Source organism: Podarcis muralis, chromosome 1 (genome assembly GCF_964188315.1).
Source record: "Podarcis muralis chromosome 1, rPodMur119.hap1.1, whole genome shotgun sequence".
In the NCBI taxonomy this organism is placed as follows: Eukaryota; Metazoa; Chordata; class Lepidosauria; order Squamata; family Lacertidae; genus Podarcis; species Podarcis muralis.
The window spans coordinates 75,654,865-75,678,185 of record NC_135655.1 but is presented as its reverse complement, the minus strand read 5'-3'; the positions used below and the strand labels follow the sequence as shown (position 1 = coordinate 75,678,185).

At 41.6% G+C, this 23,321-nt stretch overlaps 1 protein-coding gene across 5 annotated transcripts in view; it reads left to right on the top strand.

Annotated features, from left to right (window-relative positions):
- AP2A2 (adaptor related protein complex 2 subunit alpha 2) overlaps window positions 1-17,380 on the top strand; it is a 58,656-nt gene extending 41,276 nt beyond the window's left edge. For 2 of the 5 annotated variants that reach the window (XM_077931569.1, XM_077931570.1), the window contains exons 12-22: window positions 1,154-1,251; window positions 1,835-2,066; window positions 2,457-2,630; window positions 3,860-4,023; window positions 7,401-7,483; window positions 7,706-7,795; window positions 9,567-9,690; window positions 9,926-10,042; window positions 11,409-11,478; window positions 12,782-12,916; window positions 14,996-17,380. In XM_077931569.1, the coding sequence (XP_077787695.1) occupies window positions 1,154-1,251; window positions 1,835-2,066; window positions 2,457-2,630; window positions 3,860-4,023; window positions 7,401-7,483; window positions 7,706-7,795; window positions 9,567-9,690; window positions 9,926-10,042; window positions 11,409-11,478; window positions 12,782-12,916; window positions 14,996-15,073 (1,365 nt within the window). In that variant the 3' untranslated portion in view covers window positions 15,074-17,380. Of the gene's footprint in view, window positions 1-1,153; window positions 1,252-1,834; window positions 2,067-2,456; window positions 2,631-3,859; window positions 4,024-5,766; window positions 5,848-7,400; window positions 7,484-7,705; window positions 7,924-9,566; window positions 9,691-9,925; window positions 10,043-11,408; window positions 11,479-12,781; window positions 12,917-14,995 lie in introns of those variants that run through there. The other 3 variants (XM_077931567.1, XM_077931558.1, XM_077931563.1) reach the window with 3 other exon arrangements.
- The last annotated feature ends 5,941 nt before the right edge of the window (window positions 17,381-23,321 follow it).

Here is a 23,321-nt window from a genome sequence, read left to right as displayed (position 1 = left end):
TTATTTCTCTTAAGTTAGCCTTATAGTGGTGGCTTTGGAGGAGAGAAGAACTTGGCCATGCCAGGAAAATAATAATAATAATAATAATAATAATAATAATAATAATAATAATAATAATAATAAATGCAGCATTATATCCTGCTTTGCTGTGATTTGTTTGTTTCAAAAGCTTCTCCGAGAGCTTTGACTGACCAGTACCTAACAAACACTTTTAAAGGATTTATGTATTATGCTAACTTTCGGAACCTTTTTTAAAAAATGGGATCTTTTCTCTTCCCACCTCCCCTTGCAAATATCTCCTTTTGGGTCTGTTTCTTTTATTTCTCTCTCTTAAAATATATTACTATTTTTAATTAAAGCTGTTAACTCCTTTTGTGATTTCTGGTCAAAAAGTAGGATATACATCTAAGAACGACAACTTTTCCAATACACTGGGCAGGAGTAAAAAGGAGGGCAACTAGTAAACAGATTTTCCTCATTCCATTGTGTTTGTACTGCTTGTACAGATGCAGGAAGCTAGCAGTCCATACCACAGAATGGAACAGAACGTTCCCCCTAGAGCGGCAGAAGTTACTTAAATGTTTAAAGTGTTGTTGCAGAGTGCAGGGGAGAAGGAGGACTGTAAACTCTTCTCTCCAGTTCAAGCATATCTTCCCCACATACAGCACAATATCCTCCAAATAATGCCAGCAGTTTAGTATCGGTTTGGAAGAGACCAGTAGGTTATTGGATTCAGACTCATAACTTCTTGCCACCCTGCTCTCCATGTGTGAGTCCAGTTTGCCCCTTCACCTGTGCCTATATGCACAATGCTGGACCAATACTCAAATGAAAACCAAGCTGCATGCCAAGGGACCCCAGACCTTCAGTCACTAGCCAATCCTAGATTATAAGGAAACTCCTTCCAACCCAGTGGAGATCAGGCAGGCCTCATGTCTCTCAGCTGGTAATCTTGCTCTAATCAATGTCATGTTTCTAGTTGTGACAGTCACTGATGCCCTGGAGGGAAGGGAGAAACCCTATGTAGACACTACTGTGAGGCACCCAAATAAAAATTCAAAAAAATCCTGAATCTTCATCAGCACTAATGTTTTAGGTGCATGCATTTACTGAGTCTAGCAACTTTATGATGGGCTTCAAATGTCTTCAACAGGCGCTTCAAGCACCGGCCTGCCATGAGAACCTGGTAAAAGTAGGTGGCTACATCTTGGGAGAGTTTGGAAATCTGATTGCTGGGGATCCAAGATCTAGGTAAAAACACTCTCTTGAACCTGGGGGTGGCAACAAGGAATTAATAACTGTGGCATAATAACTATGCAGCCAATTTTAAAACGGTCTATCTACAATAATAATTTGTGATCTTTCTGTCATTCTAGCCAGCATACTCACTTGCCCAGTATGTCTCCAGAGCTTTTGGCTCTGCCCCTCCTATGTTCCTCTCCTCCCAGAGTGGGGGGCCCTTGAGTCAGGAGTCCCTGATACCGCATTTTTGTCTGACATGGCCCATGGAGAATTTATTAGGATAGCGCTCAATGTGTGCAGAAGGACATGCAGCTGTGAGGAGAGAAAACCATCCTTTGTGTTTAAAGTAACAATTCTGTAAACTAGTGGATGAAATAGGATTCTGAGATCATGGCAAGAGAAATTTCATTACTTAAGTACAGTGGTACCTTGGTTCTTGAATTTAATGCGTTCTGGGAGTCCGTTCGACTCCCGAAACGTTCGAAAACCAAGGCACGGCTTCTAATTGGCTGCAAATCATTGTCAACTCGCAGTTTTAATGGTGACTTGGTTCTTGTTCCTTTTTCCTCTCTTTTCCTCCCTTCCACCCCAGCCCTTTGATCCAGTTCAACCTGCTGCACTCAAAGTTCCATCTATGCAGTGTTCCAACCAGAGCGCTACTTCTGTCTACATACATAAAATTTGTGAATTTATTTCCTGAGATAAAAACAACTATTCAGGATGTGCTGCGCAGTGATAGCCAACTGAAAAATGCTGATGTTGAGCTGCAGCAAAGAGCTGTTGAGTACTTGAGACTCAGTACAATTGCAAGTACTGACATCTTGGTATGTATTCACACGAATGTGAAGTTAATTCTTGGCAGCTGTGTCCAGAAATATTGCCCCCCCTTTTTTTACACCAGCCATAATTGTGATTGGTGGGTTTTTTTGGGTGGGGTGAAGGGGGTTGTTAATTGATTGTAGCAAATGGGATAATGTAACATACACCATGTGGGGGTTATACTTTAAGACAGAGGTTGGGAAACATGATCCTCCATGTTGGACTCCTACCAGCCCAGCCAACATGGCCAGTGATCAAGACTGATGGGAATTATAGACTAGTGGCAACAGGGGGGCTAGAGATTCTCCATTCCTCCCTTAAGAAATCACAGTGTTTTTTCCTACCTCTTCCAAGTATACATGCTCTGGTCTCTTATGGCTTGTTTTCCCTATAAGGCAACGGTGCTGGAAGAAATGCCCCCATTTCCAGAGAGGGAGTCCTCCATTCTGGCTAAGCTCAAGAAGAAAAAGGGCCCCAACACAGTTACTGACTTGGAAGAGACAAAGAAAGAGAGAAACTCTGATGTGAATGGGAGCACAGAAGCTACTCTTGTAAATGCCAGCACTGTGGTAGGTTGGTTTCAGCAGCGTAACATACCAGTTCTTGAAGCCAGGTTGATTATAAGGGAAATGGAATGTCTGCATATAACACTAGTGGAGAGGTCTCCTTCCAGACCTTAACTATACTGGTACCCTGGCAACAAGGAAAGGCCAATTTGGATACGCTTCAAAATACAAATTAATTTGCTTTATGAATGGCTGGGTTAGATATTTTCTCAGTCGTTTTTCTATACATTTTGGTCATGCCATGCCACTGGGCCAGTTTCTTGTATTGAGATCTAAACCCCAGAACAACTTGGGTCAGGGTTACCTTGCGACTGCCTGGGCCCGTATATCTTAGCTCAATCACTGATATCATCCAAAAGATCACAGTTAGTTTTCCCTTGTGTTTCGGAAGCCCAGTGGGCTTTAACTAGAAGTCAGGCAGGCTTCCAGTCCCCAGCTGTGGAATATTCTTCCAGCAGAAATACAACAGGTAGCCTCACTGCTAACCTCCAGGTGTCTCTTGAAGACTTCTTTGTGTCGACAGGCCTGTTCCGTGGTTTAAGCTTTTCAGATGAGTGGGCCATTTTTATCATCATTTTGTATTTTTTTAAAATGGTATTTTATATATATATTTATAAACCTTGTTGTACCCTGAGATTTTATATAAGAGGGTGGTCTATAAATATTTTTATAAATATAAATATTATACGTACACAGATAGGTGGGTCTTATTCCCAGTCTAACAATGTGACCATGTTGATTTAATGGAGTGACACTGGGCTATTCTTGATGAGGTGGCTTTCAGTCATGGGTACTCCTGTTAATCTCTCTGGGACTAAAAATCAAAATGTAAGAAGCCTGTGAGTTTACTCCTGAGAGGAAAAGTATACTGAGAATCCAGGAGTGGGTTGCAAGAGACACAGCAACATCCCAGGCTTCCTCTTCTTATGACCTTTCCTCCTCAGCAAGTTCCTTTCCCCTTTAGATCTTATACCTGTGATAACTGCTCGTCTGCCCACGTTTTCATGCCATGTTCAAATTGATTTGCTGTCTCCTTTTCTGATAACGTTAAATGCTTTGTGGGTCAAGGAATGGGATGTTATTGCGAAATCAAATTAATGTGATGAATGACACAGTTTTCTTAATGAAAGAACTTCACGTTGGCTGGGGAAAGTGAGCTGGGGCCTTGGCCCCGTTTGTATCTTATCAGCAGACATGCTTTAATCACAGAACTTTCCTGTTGTCTCTTACAGTCTACTCCATCTCCTTCAGCAGACCTTTTAGGACTTGGCACAGCCCCCACGACAAACTCTGTTCCAGCCCCAGCATCTAGTGGCAGCTTGTTGGTAGATGTGTTTTCGGACACCTCTGCGGCTCCCGCATCTCTAGCTCCAGGTTCTGAAGATAACTTTGCAAGGTACATGATAAATCTAAGCATCATAGGAGTGGTGGGAAGCAATTGTTCCCCCTTTCTCTTTCCCAGCTACTACCAGGTTCCCTTCTTGCATGTTTCACTGAGAGAGATTGGCAAGTCATCTTAACTCATGTATGACACTATTCGCCTTGCTAGGATTGGCCACACTTTTTTATTTTGGGGGAAGACATCTTATTCATCACATAGTAGTCTGGGCACTGGATGTCACTTTCCTGTAAATCTTAAATATCTCTTCCATATAACTGGAAAGCATTTTTCTCTCTGTGGCTGAATTCTCTTGATTGTAGAATTGGATAGGGCTGCAAACAAATAAAATTTCATGGAGGGCCAGACCTGGCCCACCAGCCACAAGTTGATCACCCTTCCTTTAGGGTAAGTGCATGCATGGCAATGAGAAAAATCATAATGGTATTAATTAAATATCTGATTAATAGTAATAAATAATAATAAAAGGATGAATACAATCAAAATATTTTGATGTGGGGACAGCAGTATTTTGCTCTAGTTTGGTAGTTTCTCCTGTTGCATGTGTGAACCCCCCCCCCTTTTAAAAAACACACCAAACTGATGACATTCCTTCTCTGTCCGTTAAATCAAGTACTGGTAGCTTTATGAAACATCACTGGTCAGGTCTCTTGATTCAACAAGTGCCCACTTGCAGTTTTGCACTTGCCAGCACCTTCACATAAAGTTCTTAGTCCAATCCTGCAGTGTTGCAGCCTGAGTTTGGGAGTTGTCTTTATTTATTTTAAACATTTAAACCGTTGTCTTAAAAGGCAGTGTAGAAAAACTTGAAAATGCTTGAAGACAAATGTCAAGCTCTATCCATAACTCAGAAGAGTGCTGCAAAGTTGCAACGTAGTGGACAACCTTGAGCAAAGCCATTTCAAGAACTGGGGTATTTGATAAGAGTACATAAATACCATCAAGGGGGGGAAATTCTCTCAAATTGTTACTTGAGTTTCTTTGTGCTCAATAATTCAGGATTGTGTGTGCAAGCAAATTTTAGATTTAGTGTATCTATAGATCGGAATCCCAACATTGCTTGAATGGACTTCCACTTCTGCATCAGGACTTAACCTTCCCATTCACATGACTAGCATAGCCCTGTTCCGCTTGTGCCCAAACACTGTTGGTTACAACCCACTGAGTCTTTCTTATAAGCTATTGAAAATGCTGCTCTTATGCTGCAGCCCTGTACCCACTTACTTGGGAGTAACAGCCATTAATAATAATAATAATTTTATTATTTATGCCCCGCCCATCCCATCTGGCTGGGCTTTCCCAGCTACTCTGAGCAGCTCACAGCATATATCATAACATACTAAAACATCAGGCATTAAAAACTTCCCTAAACAGGTCTGCCTTCAGATGTCTTCTAAAAGTCGGATAGTTGTTTATTTCCTTGACATCTGATGGGAGGGCGTTGACAGGGTGGGCGCCACTACCAATAAGGCCCTCTGCCTGGTTCCCTGTAACATCACTTCTCGCAGTGAGGGAACCAGCAGAAGGCCCTTGGAGCTGGACCTCAGTGTCTGGGCTGAACGATGGGACTTCTTTTTCACTAAGTAGGTCTAAGATAGTGCTGTTAATGGAGTTGGGAGGAGGGATTTTTCCTCCTCCCTAAGTTTTCCTTTCCTTACTAACTAACCTCTCCCTTTCTGTGTGCTGCCTCTTCTCTTCTTTTCTCTTCTCTTTTCGTCTCTTTCTGCTGCTTCACTTTAGTCCTGACCTATCTTCAAATGAGCAGGTGGTTTCTGAGGAACCAGCTGATGCTGTGCATGATGCTGATGAGCTTTTTCACACGTAAGCAATACTAAATCCTTGCAGGACTGGGCAACTAGTACAACTTTTTACTTTTTTAAAAAAAGCACATCATTTCAAATGATTTTACTTGTTGCTGCTTGTTCTGGCCTGAGTATGATCTGCCTTGGAGCAGGCGTGATCAAAATGTGCATGTGAATCGTCATAGGGAGAACAATCTCTTTATCTTCCTATCCAGTTTTTTTAATGTAATCCAGGAAGGTAACTGAAAAGTAGCAAGCTTTTTGAGAGTGTAAGAAAGGCAATAGAATTGCTTGTAATGGAAGCTGGCATCAATTGCTTTGGATCTCAGTAATTATAGATCAAATGTTTTCAAAGTTTACATGTTGCCTAATTGCAAAAGCTGTGGGCTGGTTCTACTTGATATTGTAGTCAAGTGGTGAACATGCAGGTATGAGGGAGTCCTCACACAACTATCTCTTTAAATACAATGCAGCATTGTCATTTCACACATCCTGCATCTGGAGGCTGAGTGTCACACACACACACACACACACACACACACACACACACACACACACGTGTGTATTTGTGAATCCGCCCTATGATACTCTCTGGCAGTCAACATGCAGCATATTCTGGGATAGAGCTCTGCAGTGTTGATGAGTATTCAAAGGAATCAAATATTGAGGCTTTGGCTCTTACAGTGTGCTAAAATGTCTAGTCTTTCCTTCAGGAAAAATAGTGAAGTAAGAACCAAGACTGTGCCTGGGTCCTAAACTCTTACTAAACTAAAGTAACGCAAATGCTGTTATTTGTTGTGCATTTTGTAAAGCAGTTTGCAAGGTCTACACACTCATAGCATTCCCGTGAGCTAGGCTGTCGATCCTATTTTACAGAAGAAATACTGAGGCTGCATGTTTTGTCCAAGGTCACTTAGTAGATCTCCAGACCATAGCTAGTTTGTACTGTTTCTCCCACTGGTCTAACCCACATAATTTACCTAATACCTAATACAATCCTTTGCCTTGGGCAACCACAATTTGGCAACCACCATAATCTAAAGCTCTTCATAATGCATTGCTGTCTGTCTTTTGATTCATTGCGTTGGTAAGTAATTGATGTTTGAAGCCTGAGCTAATTAGTCTTAGCTGGAAGAGAAAACACCATGCCTACCCCAACTTGGCAATAGTTAATACTTAGAATGGCACCAAGCAAGTGATATGCCATTTTAATGTTTCTAAGATGCCCTAGGGGATATTGTCATGTCTTTCAAACTTCAGTCTTTTGCTCCTACTAGTTGCCCAGTCCTCAGAGCATGGATGTTGTGGCTCCTTAACCCTTCCCCCCAATGTTTCTGTGATTGGGGCAGCTTGGAATAGTTGAGGAATAAAGCAAATTTTGCAAGGACTATGTGACTTACAGCTTACTTCTTGATTTTGATTCTATCTTGGTTCTTGCTTCTTCTTGATTTCTTCTAATATTCCTGGGTGCACAGATATCTGTCTGCATCCTTTCTATCTAAAGCAGTTGGTAACAACATGTGATTTATCTAAAACACAATTCCTATATTGTGCCTGCTTCTCTTTTTCTAGGTTTGTTTGCAAAAATAATGGAGTCTTATTTGAGAATCAGTTGCTACAGATTGGTTTGAAATCTGAATTTCGGCAGAACTTGGGTAAGAACAACACAGGTTATGATAAACTGCATTCTACAGTATTACCTTAGGTCCTATTTTTGTAAGAAGTGTCATGTTTGGGCCCCTAATGAAATATTGCTGGGCCTTTGTAAGAATGTAAGAAAAGCCCTGCATATTATAATTAATTCCTTTTCAAGCTTAAGTAGGCTTGGGTGGTGGTTTAAATAAAACACTCATAAGTGTTGCCTTGTTTCTTTGCAGGTCGGATGTTCATATTTTATGGGAACAAGACTTCAACACAATTTTTGAATTTTACTCCAGCGCTAATCTGTTCAGATGAACTCCAGGCTAATATCCTTTTGCCACTTGATATCTCTAACAAGAGAAATAAATATTGTTCTTAAGCACAGGAATCAGACTGTATGCTGCAGGGACTGCAGTTTAGTAGGAAGAATCGGAGAACATTGGGCAGAAGTGTTCATTGCATTTCTTGGGGGACCACAATACAGTGGTGCCCCGCAAGACGAATGCCTCGCAAGACGAAAAACCCGCTAGACGAAAGGGTTTTCCGTTTTTGAGTTGCTTGGCAAGACAAATTTCCCTATGGGTTTGCTTCACAAGACGAAAAGCGATTTTTTTCTGCTCCCCCCCCCCTTTTTCTAAGCCGCTAAGCCGCTAATAGCCTTTTAGCCGCTAAGCCGCTAAGCCTTTAATAGCCGCTAAGCCGCTAAACCGCTAATAGCGCTAATCCGCTAAGCTGCTAATAGGGTTGCTTTGCAAGACGAAAAAACCGCTAGACGAAGAGACTCACGGAACGGATTATTTTCATCTTGCGAGCCACCACTGTATAGGGAAAGGTGATTTAAGGATAATCATGTCAGGAAGGTAGACTGGTTCTGTGTTTGACCTAGAAAAGAAAATCCCTTCTCTTTAAAGTGGTACCTTGGGTTACAAACACTTCAGGCTACAGACTCCGCTAACCCTGTAGTAGTACCTCAGATTAACAACTTTACCTCAGGATGAGAACAGAAATCGTGTGGCGGCAGTGGGAGGCCCCATTAGCAAAAGTGGTACCTCAGGTTAACGGTTTCAGGTTAAGAACAGACCTCCGGAACGAATTAAGTACTAGGCATTATGCAGGCAGAGTTCCTTGGTTTTAAATTATTTGTTTAAATGACAATGTTTATGGAGCCTGTGGCTGCCCCTCTATTGTCAAGGGATCCCCCAAAATGTTCTGTCTCTCAAATGTTGTCACGTTACTCTTGAAGATAGCTGTCATGCAAACCTGACTTTTTTTTAGATTCTAAAATACCTGTATGTTATGATTATTATTATGAATGCAATTTAATATGCATTTTGGGAAAAATATTAAATAGCTGCTGCAGGGGATCGTGAGCACCATGGGGAGTTCAGGAGATAGAGATAATGTTTCCTATCCGCTGCTGTGATTCTGGCAAAATGCACCCCGCAAACTGTTGTTTGTGTCAGGAGGCTTCCCTCTTGATGCAAAGAGCAGGGTATGTGAGTAGGTGCATGCCTGATTTTTCAATTTGAAGAGGAGGTTAAAGAGAGACACCAAAGCTGCTTTCAAATATCTGAAGGGCTGTTGCACCAAAGATGGAGCAGGCTTGCTTTCTGCTGCTCTGGAGAGCTAGTCTAGAACCAATGATTGGAAATGGCAGGGAAGCAGGTTTTGGCTAAACCATTTAAAGAGAAACTTCCTAATGCCAAGAACTATATATTCAACAGTGCAGAAGGCTTCCCTGGGAGGTGATGGGATCTCCTCCTCTGGAGCTGTTTAAACAATGGCTTAATGGTCATCTGTCTGGGTCCTGAGATGCTGTGGTTGCATCCTGGAAGGAGCAAGGGGTTGGGCTTAGATGACTTCCAAGTCCCTTTCTACTCCACGAACCTATGAAAATGCACCCCTCCACCCCCTGCAGTCCTGGTGCTGCTCAGGCTCCCTTGCGGCTGTGATTTATTTGCATCCCCCCCCCCCCCATGCACTTAAATCACAGTCTTGTAATCAATGTCTCATGTTTTAGTTTGGGTATTTGCGACTTTATGGCAGCACTTTCCCAATATTAAGTTAGCCAAATAGCCTGTTTCCTTAACCTGCCACGCCTGAATTTGCAGACGAAACCAGTTGATCCCACTGTGGAGGGAGGTGCTCAGGTGCAGCAGATAGTAAACATTGAGTGCATATCGGACTTCATGGAAGCACCAGCCCTAAATATTCAGTTCAGGTACAACTCTTAATTTGGGTCTATATGTGTTGGGTTTAAGTAAGGACTGCTTTCTAAACAAATGAAACCGAACGATTAGGGCGGGGAACCACATTTTGGGGTGGAGTTTTAATTCAACAGGCACCTGTGTCTATATGCTTTGAAGACTATTTTAAAAAAAACCAACCTGTGGCAACTGTTTCCTAATGCTCAAGGGTCCTCAAAGATTGAAATTGTTGCTGTTTGCATGTTTCAGATATGGAGGAACGTTGCAAAACATTTCTGTGAAGCTTCCCATCACACTGAACAAATTTTTCCAGCCTACAGAAATGGCCGCTCAAGACTTCTTCCAGAGGTGGAAGCAGCTAAGCAGGTAAGATGGTTTAGATCCTTCACAGCCATTAATGGCACATGCTGTGTTGCTTTAGTCTGGTGGTGCCTACCCATTACCTTGAGCCCTTCCAGTGGTGTATGAAGGTGTAAATTATTTCATCAGTCAAGCTGATGTAGAAGAACATTGACCTCCTTTGTACTAACGTCTCTGCAGGATTGTACTGGAGAAGGACAAGTCCTGCATTTTTCCACAGCTAGCTTAGCCCTACTGTTCTTCATAAATAAATCCAAAGCAACTTATAAAATTACTAAACATTAATAAAAGCATTTCCAGAATCCCTAAAAAAATAGTATATAGATCAAGATGAGTTTTTAAATCAGAGAGAGAGAGAGAAACATTAAATGAAATCAAAAGTTCAGCAAAGTAACGTGCCTGAAGCTTATAAGGACGAGAGTTCCATGATCTGGGTGCTGCAGTAGAAAAGTATCCCAACCAACTGTGCTCCAGAAAATGTTGGAACATATAGCAGGACCTCCAGTGTTGAATTCAGCAGGTGATCAGGATCATATGGGAGGAGGCAGACCTTCAGATATCCTGTTCCCAAAGAGTTTAGGGCTGAGGTGGTGGGTGGGGGTTGTGGTCCTCTAGATGTTGTTGGACTCCCATTTTCCTTTGGTCCACCCAGAATGGCCAGTAGTCAGGAATGGTAGGAGTCTACAACATCTGGAGGGCCACAGCTTCCTCATCAATGGTTTAGGGCTTTATAGGCAAGAACCAGCAGACTGAATTGTGCTTGGGAAAACACTGGGAGCTGCTGCAACAAAACTGGAGTGAGGTGATCAGTAAAGTAGACTCCAGAAACCATTTTGCACCAGTTTAAATTTCCAAAAGGGTTTCAGAGGACACTGTATGCAGAGCGTGTTCCAGTTATCCAGTTTGGGTGTCACCAGGGCATATGTGTCAATTACCAGATCTGCTGAATGTTCCTGTCAGTAATTGATAATGATCCATATCTTTCCCTCTTCCCAATCCCCTAGGGTAATTTTGCAGTGTTTTAAAAACTGGTCCTGCTTGATAAGTTTACATGTATATTTAACATTTTAGTTGATTTTTAAAAAGTGGTCAGCCTACCTGAATTGTGGGTGGGTTGTTGGGTGGAAGGAGGCAAAACAGACTGCTGAATCAATATTTGGTTCATTGGCTGAATGATGTCCTTTTTGTGAAGGCAGGAGGAAGCTGATGTAACCCTGCAGCGAAAAACTGCTTCAAGCCTCAATTTTTATAGGTTCAGTTTTAACCACCCCTAATTTGCTGGTTCTATATGAAATGCTGCCTAACTCTCTCATGTTTGTACTGTAAAACCAAAGCAAATGTTAACTACTTTAACCTTGGTGTTACTTTGCAGCCCTCAACAGGAAGTGCAGAACATCTTTAAAGCAAACCATCCAATGGATACCGAAATTACAAAGGCAAAGGTGGGTAGCAGGTGGCTGTTATCCTCCTCCTCCGCCTCCTCCTCCTCCTCCTCCTCCTTCGGCTATCACTCATAGCCGAGTAAGATTACTCACCATCACAAGGTGATGATCGCACAATTGAGATCGTTATCACCATTGCTACTTGGGCATTTATAACCTGCACACTTCATTGCTGTTGCTCCCAGGGTGCTTTGCCAGAAAATAAAAATCATCTGCAATAAAATAAAATGTGTCAAGCAATGTTAAAACAAAAATGTAAATGCATGTAAAAACACACACACTGCAGCAGAATCAAACCCAGTTTAAATTGCATTTTTTAAAGTTCTGGGCAAATAAGAATAAAAAAGCTCTTTTCCTAGCCCCTCCAAAGGACATGAGCTTTGACTTCGGGATATCATTCCATGTGCAACTGTGAGCCTTTTCTCTGAGTACTGCTCATTTCTGACAAAAGAGAATCTGGAGAAGCATACAGGAAATTTTATCCACATACAAGCCCACTTACACACACAACTGAGGTATGGATATTTGCAGTGGAGATGCCTATGTGCAGTTGGGGTGCTAAGTTCTGGGGAAGGTTCTGCACATAGAGACCTGCACATAATAAATAGGCTTTCTTCCTGCAGGTATCTATGCCTAATGTGAGAAAATCATGTGGTAGGGGGAAGTACATGAAATGTAAACTGCCAAATGTTACCAGTTCCTTTCAGAGCACAAAGGCTTGTTTGTGCCTAGACCAGGCTTCCTCAACCTTGGCCCTCCAGATGTTTTGAGACTACAATTCCCATCATCCCTGACCACTGGTCCTGCTAGCTAGGGATCATGGGAGTTGTAGGCTGAAAAAACATCTGGAGGGCTGAGCTTGAGGAAGCCTGGTCTAGACTTCGTAGGGTGGTTCTTCCAGATGTCTGTCTATTGTCTGCTTTTTGTAGGTAGAAGCTTCATGAGTTGTAGCCAGCAATCAAAGCAGCTGAGTTATTGAAACTTAAATAACCCATTCTGAAAGCATGCAAGGAGTCTAATACAAGGCATTTTGGGGGAAATCTAGTGCAAGAACCACTGCTCCACAGATATGCTCCCACTACAATTGGAGACATTCCTGCAAGAATGTATCTGTGGAGCCCCAGTTCAGAGTCTGGTTGTGAGGGGCTGCATGGAGGTTGTTGACCACCATTTGACCTGCTGTGTGTTCAGCATGTTGACCAAGCCCATCTTTTTTAAGGCCCCTTTCCTTCCTTTCTCACCACCTGCTCTTTCTTTTTCCTGGTCTCTGGTTCAAATCCCCTTTTTGGCTTTCCTTTGGCAGATTATTGGCTTTGGCACAGCGTTACTGGAAGAAGTAGATCCCAATCCTGCTAACTTTGTCGGAGCCGGCATAATCCACACAAAATCATTCCAGATTGGATGTTTGATGCGTCTTGAACCCAACCTGCAGGCACAGGTAATGGCTTCTTGTTTACTTGCTGAATGTTTTGAAAGTGTGGAAGAGCAAAACGGAAGAGATTTTTTAAAATATACCACTATGCCCACTTCTGTGACTCTAGCATGCATCAGCCAATATTATGTCTGAGGTTGTTTTCTAGGAACAATCAGCTAAGACAGAGTGAAATATCTTGTGGCTGTTCTATGGTTCCAGGAGCCGTGCAATTATTTTGCTTCCTCAGTTAACATAAGACATAATGCATTCTTTTGAGACCCTGCTTTGGAAATAATACCTGCCAGACAAGTGGTAAAAACTGCTTTGCTGTGACTAATTTGCCTGTGTGCAGTGCCACATGCAAGTCTACTCCTCTGCTGAACTAGACTGGAACATTCTAGAACATGGGTAGGCAAACTAAGGCCTGGGGGCCAGATCCAGCCCAATCACCTTCTCAATCCGGCCCGTGGATGGTCTGGGAATCAGTGTGTTCTTACATGAGTAGAATGTGTCCTTTTATTTAAAATGCATCTCTGGGTTATTTGTGGGGCCTGCCTGGTGTTTTTACATGAGTAGAATGTGTGCTTTAATTTAAAATGCATCTCTGGGTTATTTGTGGGGCATAGAAATTCGTTCATCCCCCCCCCCTGTAGTCTGGCCCCCCACAAGGTCTGAGGGACAGTGGACTGGCCCCCTGCTGAAAAAGTTTGCGGACCCCTGCTCTAGAGCTCTAAGAGTAAAGGGCCTTAGAGCACATGCCTTATGGTTCAGTCGCTGGCATCTCTAGGTAGTGGAACACTTGTCAGAAATCCTGGTGAGTGGTTGCTAGTCAGTGTAGGCAGTACTGAGCTAGTTAGACCAATGATCTGTTTATGAGGCAGCTTCCCATGTCACCATGTTTCTCAAGTTCACTTGCCTCAAGGGGTAGGATGAGCACCCTTCTGCCAGCTTCTCTCAGTAGCAGCATCTAGTGGGACGTTCTCTGTATGCTCATACATCTTTAGCACTTTCTTCTTGCCTTTACGTAGGGAGCTTATTTCCTTGTGTGATACCTTTGTGGAAGTTGTTTCTTATCCCCCCCCCCCCCTTTATACTTATGTGCAGCCCAAAGTATACTTCATTTTCATTCTAAAGGATAACTGGATTATTTTAAAATGCTGCTGTACTAAAACATACAGCACTGCTTCTCCAAAAAGCTCTACTTTTTTCATGGTTGTTGTCGTCGTCTTTGGCGATCACTCGTAGCCAAGTAAGATTGTCTTCCATAAACACGGTTTTAACAATGAGTCCATGACTCTTATGTCATTTTGTGAGCGGTGGGAAATGAGCCAAGTGGTAACGATGCACCAGTTTATACTTGCAGCGGAAGATTTTGGAGACACACCAGCTAGGAAGCCAGACAAATTTTTTTATTGCCTGTCCGTCTCTCTTAAACAAGGAAACTCCTTAATTCCACACAGATACATCTCAGTCCACTGCCACCTGGTGACTAAACTATGTAATGACACTATTGGTGTTTATACCCCACCCTCCAGCCTAAAAAAGTTCCCAGAGGGCTTACAAAGATTAGTCATGGAACAGTCTTTGTTCTAAGGCTTGCAATACCAAATACATGATACAGAAGAGGGGGGAGAGGGTAGAAGGGGCAATAGGCAAATTCTGGCACTGGTTCTTAGCTACATCTTTGGTTATCTCTCAGTGAGTGAAACACTTTCATCAGGTGTGAGTACAATATTACTGGATGTTGCATTCATGGGATCAGCCCTCTAGGGCACCAAAAATATCCTGGCATCTCATTTGGGCCTCGCTGTAAAGTAAGGCTTTGTGGGGCGGGGGGAGGTCCTAGATGACATCCCTGCTGAGAACCCAAGGAGAGCCCCGTTTGCCCAGCCAGCCTGTGGTCCAAAACTTTCTTTAGAAAGTTGATGAGGAAAAGGCCACAAACAGGACATAAATAATTAAATGTTGCAAAGATTTTGTGTTTTTAAATGTACACCACCAGCCACTGTTCACTTCCATTCAGATCTTACCTGTATAAATGTGTTGGGGGGGGCGTTTTTTGGGGGGCAGCCACTGATAAGTTGTTCTTCTGTTCTTTTCCAGATGTACAGATTAACACTACGGACAAGTAAAGAAACGGTGTCCCGAAGGTTATGTGAATTACTTTCGGAACAGTTCTGAGCCATAATGTGCAACCCCTTCTGATTCTCCATTTCTGCCATTGTCCATGTCCTGCTCCAAAAATGTTTTGTACACCAGTGTCTGCAAAAATAATTGCCACCCCATTCACATCCCTGCCTTAAAGGACCTGTCCCTTTTTATGTGAAACAAATGATATGTGCAACATAAAATTACTTAAATGTGAAAAAAAATAAAATGACTCTTAGATTTTTGGTGCAAAGAAGCTGGGAGGTCTTGTATGTGTGTGGGAGGTCTTGTGTGTCTCAACTCAACTGTGCTTCATATATTTTTGGCAGGAGTTGTTTTTATTAAAAATCACTTCAGGTATGGTTAATCCCAACTAAATGAAACAGTTTCGCTGGAAATGCCACTGTAAATTGCTAGAGGCATGCTAGAAGAAGGAAAAAAAGGTATGAAAGAGAAGTTGGTGTGCAGAGAGGGCTAGATTCCATTCCTGCTCTATTGAATGTTACCCCATGTCCTTTTTAAAGGATCTAGATACATCTGAAGATGGCTATAAGTATTTGCTTTGTAAAGAACATTTGGAGGCATAAGCACATATTCTGATTCATATTTTAATATCCTCAAATGACTTCCTTTAAATCCCAGGCCTCCACTTTTCTCCAAGTTCTGAACTACCAAAGAGTTATCGTCATGATAAATGCTTAAGTAAGAAAACCACATTGGGTTCTTGGGTACAACATGTTGTTGTTGTTTTTTCCAAAGCTCTGGTTGATCATCTAAACATCAGTACACTTTGACTTTAAATTAAGAAATCACTTGAAGTATTCTTTTACCTAAGACTTTTCAAGCAACCCAAGGCATTGGTATTCCTGCCCGCCCCCCCCCCCCCGCACTTTCCAGTTTAACAAAAAAAGAAGAAGAAGTATTTTTTCCCCCATTTAACATCTTCTGAATCATAGGGATAGCCACTAGCTCTAATCAGGGAGAGTTTAGCCTATTCAGATTTGAAATACACTGTGGGTTTCTGCAAGTATGATGGGTAGGAAGCTTATTGCTTTGAAATGCTTGTCATGTCACCAGAACACTTTTGGTCTAGAACTTGACAATCCTGTTTTCAAAAAGTGTAGTAATGGCACCTGTAGTTTGGTAAGATCTATGCATTTGTGGAGCATGCTGTGGAACTGGCATCTTCTTTGACAGAAGTAGAATGATCGTTAAACTGACTACCGTTACACACCTCTGAAGAGCTCCTTAAGAAGTAATTTATGACTACAATTATATACGAAGGCAATGCAAAAATTAAAAAAGTAAAATAAGCTACAATGTTGTTTGATTACAAGTGACAGTTGCTGTTTGAGTTATAAGGCGTTTTAACAAACAACAACGTGGCTTATTCTGTCCCAGTGTCTGGAATTAACTTATAAAAACTGAAAATCCACTTTCCTTTTTAATGTAGCTATTGGATCAGAATCATATTGACCAACTTCTCCAATCAAATTTGATGAGTTATATTGAAGCACATTGTATGGAACTACCTGGTGTGTAACCTGGTAAAATAATAAAACAATAACTCTTACATTCTCCTATCACTGGGGAAATTTTTAGGAGTTGTCATTATGACAGGCCCATTGCATTACTGTGATTACACTACTGTAAATGATATTAAGCATTCAGAGGTGTTCTGAAGTGTGTCTTATCGCAGATGCTGAACGGCCATCTCATTTTTAACATAGATCCGTCCCACTGGAAGCATAGTTTGTCTCCTTTTTAATTCCACCTTAATACACTGTTTTTGTGTACTGTTCACTTGTGTAATTTTTGCAAATAAATGTGGTTTTATCCACAAAGGGTGATACTTAACTAAATTATACTCAGGGTAGGCCATGTGAAATTAATGGACTTCTTAGATAAGTCCATTGACTTCAGTGGATTTTCTCAGAGTATGACTAACATTGGATATCATTCATAGAGAAAAAGGACTCTAAATATAGGTGGCTCAATGACCAACTGTATATATGAGTAATCAAACTTTATGCAAGACTTCACCTCTGATATGAGCCATATAGGCATTGTTTTGAAGAAAACTTTTTTTTAAAAAAAGTTTCTCTTTATTGGGATAAATGACCTTGATTTACCAAAGTTGTGTGTCCTCCTCCATCTCAAGCAGAAGTTAACAGTTTCTGTGGCTAAAGCAGTATTAGTAATTAAGGTACAGTATTTGTTTTGTTGACATGTGAAAATACCTGAACAGGAAGACAAAATATTGTGCACTTTTAGGCCTACACTCCAATATGTAATGTGTAGTCATCTCACTTGTAAAAAAAAATAAAAATCACAAGCTTATATGGTGGGCTTTGATTATTATGACTGTAAAAAAATTGAAAATATATAAAAAAACTAATCATGTTATCTTTAATGGAAAAAAATAAATGGCTAGAAGAGTAAAAATTCCTTTCATTTTTTCATTCCCAGAGCATGACTTCTTTTCCTACCTAGTAGGGCTAACAACTGTGAAAATTTCATTTTACAGTCAGCGTTCAGAATTACGATTTAGATAAATACAAAACATCACCACCTACTGTGCAGAGGAAACGAAAGCCTGATTGCATAGGACAAAGACTTTGGCCCTGATTTATTTATTGCAACTCTCCAGTCCTCTTGACCATTGAAGCAGAGTACTTTTGAGTGTTTCCCAGCCAGCAAACTCATAACTCAGCGCCTTCCAGCTAAATATGCTATTTATTATTATTATATCACTCATTTCCCCCCAAGCTATTCCCTTTTTATTTTATTTTTTCGTTTCCTGGTCTTTAGGGATCTGCTTAGAGTGAGGTTGGATGAAGACATTAGCCTCTTGGGCTCCCTGCATTAGTGCTTCCTGGCTCACATTTTCTCTGATCTAATGACAGAAATGAAGCTCACATGGATCTGTACTTCACCTACTTCTAGTAGTGCTAAGAGGTGGGGGCAGGGCACATGCAAGTCTCAGGACCACTCCTTGGCTTGGCAGAAGTAGAACTGCAGGACATGTAATGTAATGAATGAGTAGCTGTTAGGCTTTAGTGGAGCACCTCTGCTATAATAAAAAATAAAAATAAATAAATAATAAGTGTCCCGTGGCAAAATGAGAGCATCCAAATATAAGGTAGTACCGTAGTTTACTAGAGAGGCTGCCTGGGTATGTAGAAGTATAGAAGTTTGAATTAGGAGAAAAGCCCACAACCTGACAAGGATTTGCAAGCTTCCAGGAGTGATTGAATGCTGATGGCAGATGAGGCTAATATAAGCCATAATGTTCTGTCTGAGGTCAGAAGCATCTAGGATTTAGAAAATAGCGATTTGCCAATTAGCAGATACACATGGCTGTTTAAAGAAGAAAATATTGCAACTATAAAATAACTTGCAAGGTCCCCAAACGGCAAGCTGTGTTTTACAGTGGCACCTCGGGTTATAGACGCTTCAGGTTACAGACTCTGCTAACCCAGAAATAGTACCTCAGGTTAAGAACTTTGCTTCAGGATGAGAACAGAAATCGCGCGGTGGCCGCACAGCAGTAGCAGGAGGCCCCATTAGCTAAAGTGGTAACTCAGGTTAGGAACAGTTTCAGGTTAAGAACGGACCTCCAGAACAAATTAAGTTCTTAACCCAAGGTACCACTGTACTGAACGGAGGGCCAAACAGGAAGCAGGAAGTGAAGCTGAAAAGTAGGGTTAAGAATTAAAGGAGCAGCAGTGCTATTTTTCTAGAAAAAGGTGCCAGAACTCACCATGAACGCCTCCTTCGTTCTCTTAGAATAGCAATGGCATCCACCTGAGAGGTGTCAGAATTGAGTTCCAGAGAGTTCCGGCTGAAAAATGGCCCCCAGGAGCAGTATAATTTCAGGCCTTACTGAGGACTTTCAAGCAGCCTTGGTTAGGAGTAGTTCCCTTGGAATAAGGTTTGTCACCTGAAGATGTTTGTTTATAAATACTTTCTCAGCATAGAAAATTGATTCCATAGTCAACCCTAACTGATCTTCCTTCCCCTTGTCCTGTTCTAGCCAAAGTATGTGCTGCATGTCCTGTCCTTCTCACACAAGCTTAAGATGCCCCTTTTGGTTTGCTATGGTGATGCTATCACTTGGGTAGTGGCATTGCCTATAGGCTTTAAAGTGTGTCATAGTGGGGTTGGCTTTTAAAATGAAGGAACGTCTCCACCTCCATCGTTCAGCCTGGACACTGAGGTCCAGCGCCGAGGGCCTTCTGGCAGTTCCCTCACTGCAAGAAGCCAAGTTACAGGGAACCAGGCAGAGGGCCTTCTCGGTAGTGGCCCCCGTCCTGTGGAATGCCTTCCCACCAGATGTCAAACTTTTAGAAGACATCTGAAGGCAGCCCTGTTTAGGGAAGCTTTTAATGTTTGATGTTTTACCGTGTTTTTAATATTCTGTTGGGAGCCGCCCAGAGTGGCTGGGGAAGCCTAGCCAGATGGGTGGGGTATAAATAATAAATTATTATTATTAAAATGAGAAAAGGTAAGATGCATGAAGCATTTTAAGGAAAGATGGACGTTAACACACTGCAGGTGATCTCAGCCCTCTCTGTATCAACCAAATACTGTACAGTGGTACCTTGGGTTAAGTACTTAATTCGTTCCAGAGGTCCGTTCTTAACCTGAAACTGTTCTTAACCTGAAGCACCACTTTAGCTAATAGGGCCTCTTGCTGCCGCCTCGCCGCTGGAACATGATTTCTCTTCTCATCCTGAAGCAAAGTTCTTAACTTGAGGTAATATTTCTGGGTAAGCGGAGTCTGTAACCTGAAGCGTATGTAACCTGAAGCGTATGTAACCCAAAGTACCACTGTATACAGATTTTCTTGGATCAATAGTACTCTGTGTGCATTTATTAGCCACGTGTAAATGTATGTGATTTGGAAGAGGTCATTGCCCATAACAGTACAGCTCTTGTGTCTCACTGCTAAGATTGCAAAACATTTGCCTTGTTCAATATGAGCATAGGAAGCTGCCTTATCCAGAGTCCAACCATTGCTTTATCTAGCTGATTGGTCTGCTGTCCACACTACCTGGCAGGTGCTCTCTCTCCCACCCTTACCTGGAGAGGCCATGCATTGAACCTGGGATCTTCCATAGATACAGCCGTTAATGTCACAACTTGCCCAGGAGCTGGTTTTCGTTTTATGAGGGGTCTTTTGTGGCACATTTTCTTTCACCTGTCATTTTGAAGGCAACTTCAGGCAATCCCACCCCAAATCCACAGGTATGCTGGGCAGCTTCCAATTTTGTAAAGGTGGTAATATTATTGCTCTTTGTTAAGATTAGTTTATTCTGCTTTCACCCCTAACTTCCTGAAACTTTCACTTAGGTTTAGGTTAACACACTGAAATAAACACAGCATGGAATCAGCCCCGGCGTGGACCTCTATGGAAGATATTGAGAGGTAGGCTGCTTTCAGCTTGCCAAATAATCACTCTGTATGCGTGACTTGGAATATTGGTCCTTGATCAAGAAAGCACAAGTTTAGAGTTGCTCCTCTATCCCCACCTCTATAAAATAATATGGGGACACCATTCGTGTTTTGATGCATCCTGACTTTATTGGCAATCTATTGAACACTTTTTATGGCTAATTCATCTAACACACTGAAAACTGTGAGGGAGAAATATATGCCTTTAAGCAAATGTAAGCACGAAACCATTTCTTATAAAGTGCTGAAACCTTATACACAACTTCATCTAAACCAATCTGCACTTAAGGCCAAAGCCCCTTAAAATCTAGGACAAGCATCTTAGCCTAATCTGTTTATCTGTTGTGATAAGGTATGAGCCAAGTGCCTCCACCTTAATTCATGACCTGCATGAATTGCTATCCTAACATTACACACTTCCACAATATCCCATAGGAGTGCATTCATATGTAATCATTCATACCTGGATAGTTGTTTCCAGAGGGTGATGCTTAGGGAGTGCTCTTCGGCTCCATGGAGCCTTCAATGTGGGGTTCCTCAGGGTTTGATTTTATCTCCTATGCTGTTTAACATCTACATGAAATTGCTGAGTGTGGTTATCTGGAGTTCGGGAATATGTTGTCAGTAATATGCTGATGACACACAGCTCTCTACTTCTTTGCAGATGAGGCAATGGATGTGCTGGACTTGCCTCAGTAATGGACTGGATGAGAGCCAAAAACTGAAGCAAATTATACGCAGGGCTGCCTCTGAAGACAGTTCAGAAACTTCAGCTGGTGCAGAATTCAGTGGCCAGGTTGTTCACTGGAGCTAGACGGTTTGAGAATATTACACCGATCCTGGCCCAACTGCACTGGCTACCAATTAATTTCCAGGCCCAATTCAAAGTGCTGGTTTTGACCTATAAAGCACCTTCATTACATATCTTTCAGTACTGGGTGTTCAGCTGATTAACAGTCTATGGATTTTTAATTGTGTTTGTGTGAAGGGGAGTTATTGGTTATGTATTTTGTATTATCATTTTGTAATTTTATGTTGTGAACCGCCATGGGATCTTGGGAGGAGGGGTGGTTAAATAAATAATCTATATCTATCTATCTATCTATCTATCTATCTATCTATCTATCTATCTATCATCTATCTATCTATCTATCTATCTATCATCTATCTATCTATCTATCTATCTATCTATCTATCTATCATCTATCATCTATCATCTATCTATATCTATCTATCTATCTATCTATCTATCTATCTATCTATCTATCATCATCTATCTATCTATCTATCATCTCTATCTATCTATCATCTATCTATCATCTATCTATCTATCTATCTATCTATCTATCTATCTATCTATCATCTATCTATCTATCTATCTATTTATCTATCATCTATCTATCTATCTATCTATCTATCTATCTATCTATCTATCTATCATCTATCTATCTATCTATCTATCTATCATCTATCTCCCCACCCACTTTGCATGCCCTTTCTCCATCGGCATGCATCTTCACGTAGCCTTCAAAGCCATACTTGTTCTCCTCCTCTGAACCTGACTGCTTTTTCTATTTTTGCCACTTAATAGTGTCTATTGAGTGTTTGTTAGAGAAACTGGCATTATGGCAGAGATGAACATTCCAAGATTCAGTAGCACCTTCAGAAAAATGGTGCAGTGTGGCATGCTCCTGTTCAGGATTCCAGCCAACCAGACGCTGTGCCATTTTTTAGGATAGTTTGTTCCATTACTTGCTCCCCTCCAGATTTATGCACAACCCATCAGTCAGCATTCCATGTTGACTGAACATGCTCAGTCTTTACGGAGGTATTTTTAAGGTCTCCTCAGCACTGCCTACATTTTTTCTATAGCTGCTTTGTACTTCCCTGAACCTGATGATACCTCTCTCTCTTGTGTAGGGATGGTGCTGTTTTGGCTATGGAGGATGCATGCTCAAAGAATGAGTTTGCTTAGTAGCAAACAGCAGCTTGATACCACCCAGCTGTTTTAGACTACAACTCCCAACATCCCTGACTTTTGGCCATCAGATTAGGGAATGCCGATATACAGGAGTATGCTCATTAATTGTTGTTGTTGTTTAGTCGTTTAGTCGTGTCCGACTCTTCGTGACCCCATGGACCAGAGCACGCCAGGCACCTCTGTCCTCATGCTCATTAATTACTCACCACTGAAAATGAGAATGACCAACTAAACTCTTTATTAAACCTATTTAACTATTTTACAATACATAATCCGGTAGACGTTGCTTGCTGGAAACTTTCTGAGCAAGGCAGATATTTATTCCATCCGAAATGATGAATAAATTAGCCAAGGATGTTATCAGTACCAGTCTTCTTGGAAGTATACTCTGCCTGCCTTCCCAAAGCTTGGAGAAATCCATATGAACGAAGGGATGTTGAGTGTCAAATGTCTTTTTGCAAAGTAGGTAATAAACGATCATTATTTTCTAAACAATCCCTGTACGGTTGAGGAGGCTGAGTCTGCCTCATGCGTACATCCATTGTAGTTGCATACGCAGCCACCAAATAGGATGATTTCTGTAACAAGTGGCATATGTGGGTTCTCTGGGTCTGGACAAGGCATCGTCAGCTCCTTCTTGTAGAGTGTGAGTGGCATGCAGCACCCACACTCTGTGTGTACCATCATCTTGGCAACATTTAGCCTGTGAAAGAGAGGAATAATAATAATAATAATAATAATAATAATAATAATAATAATAATAATACCCTGCCCATCTGGCTGGATGGCCTCCAGCAAAATATAAAAACATAATAAAACATCTAAAAATGTGCAATTGGCTCA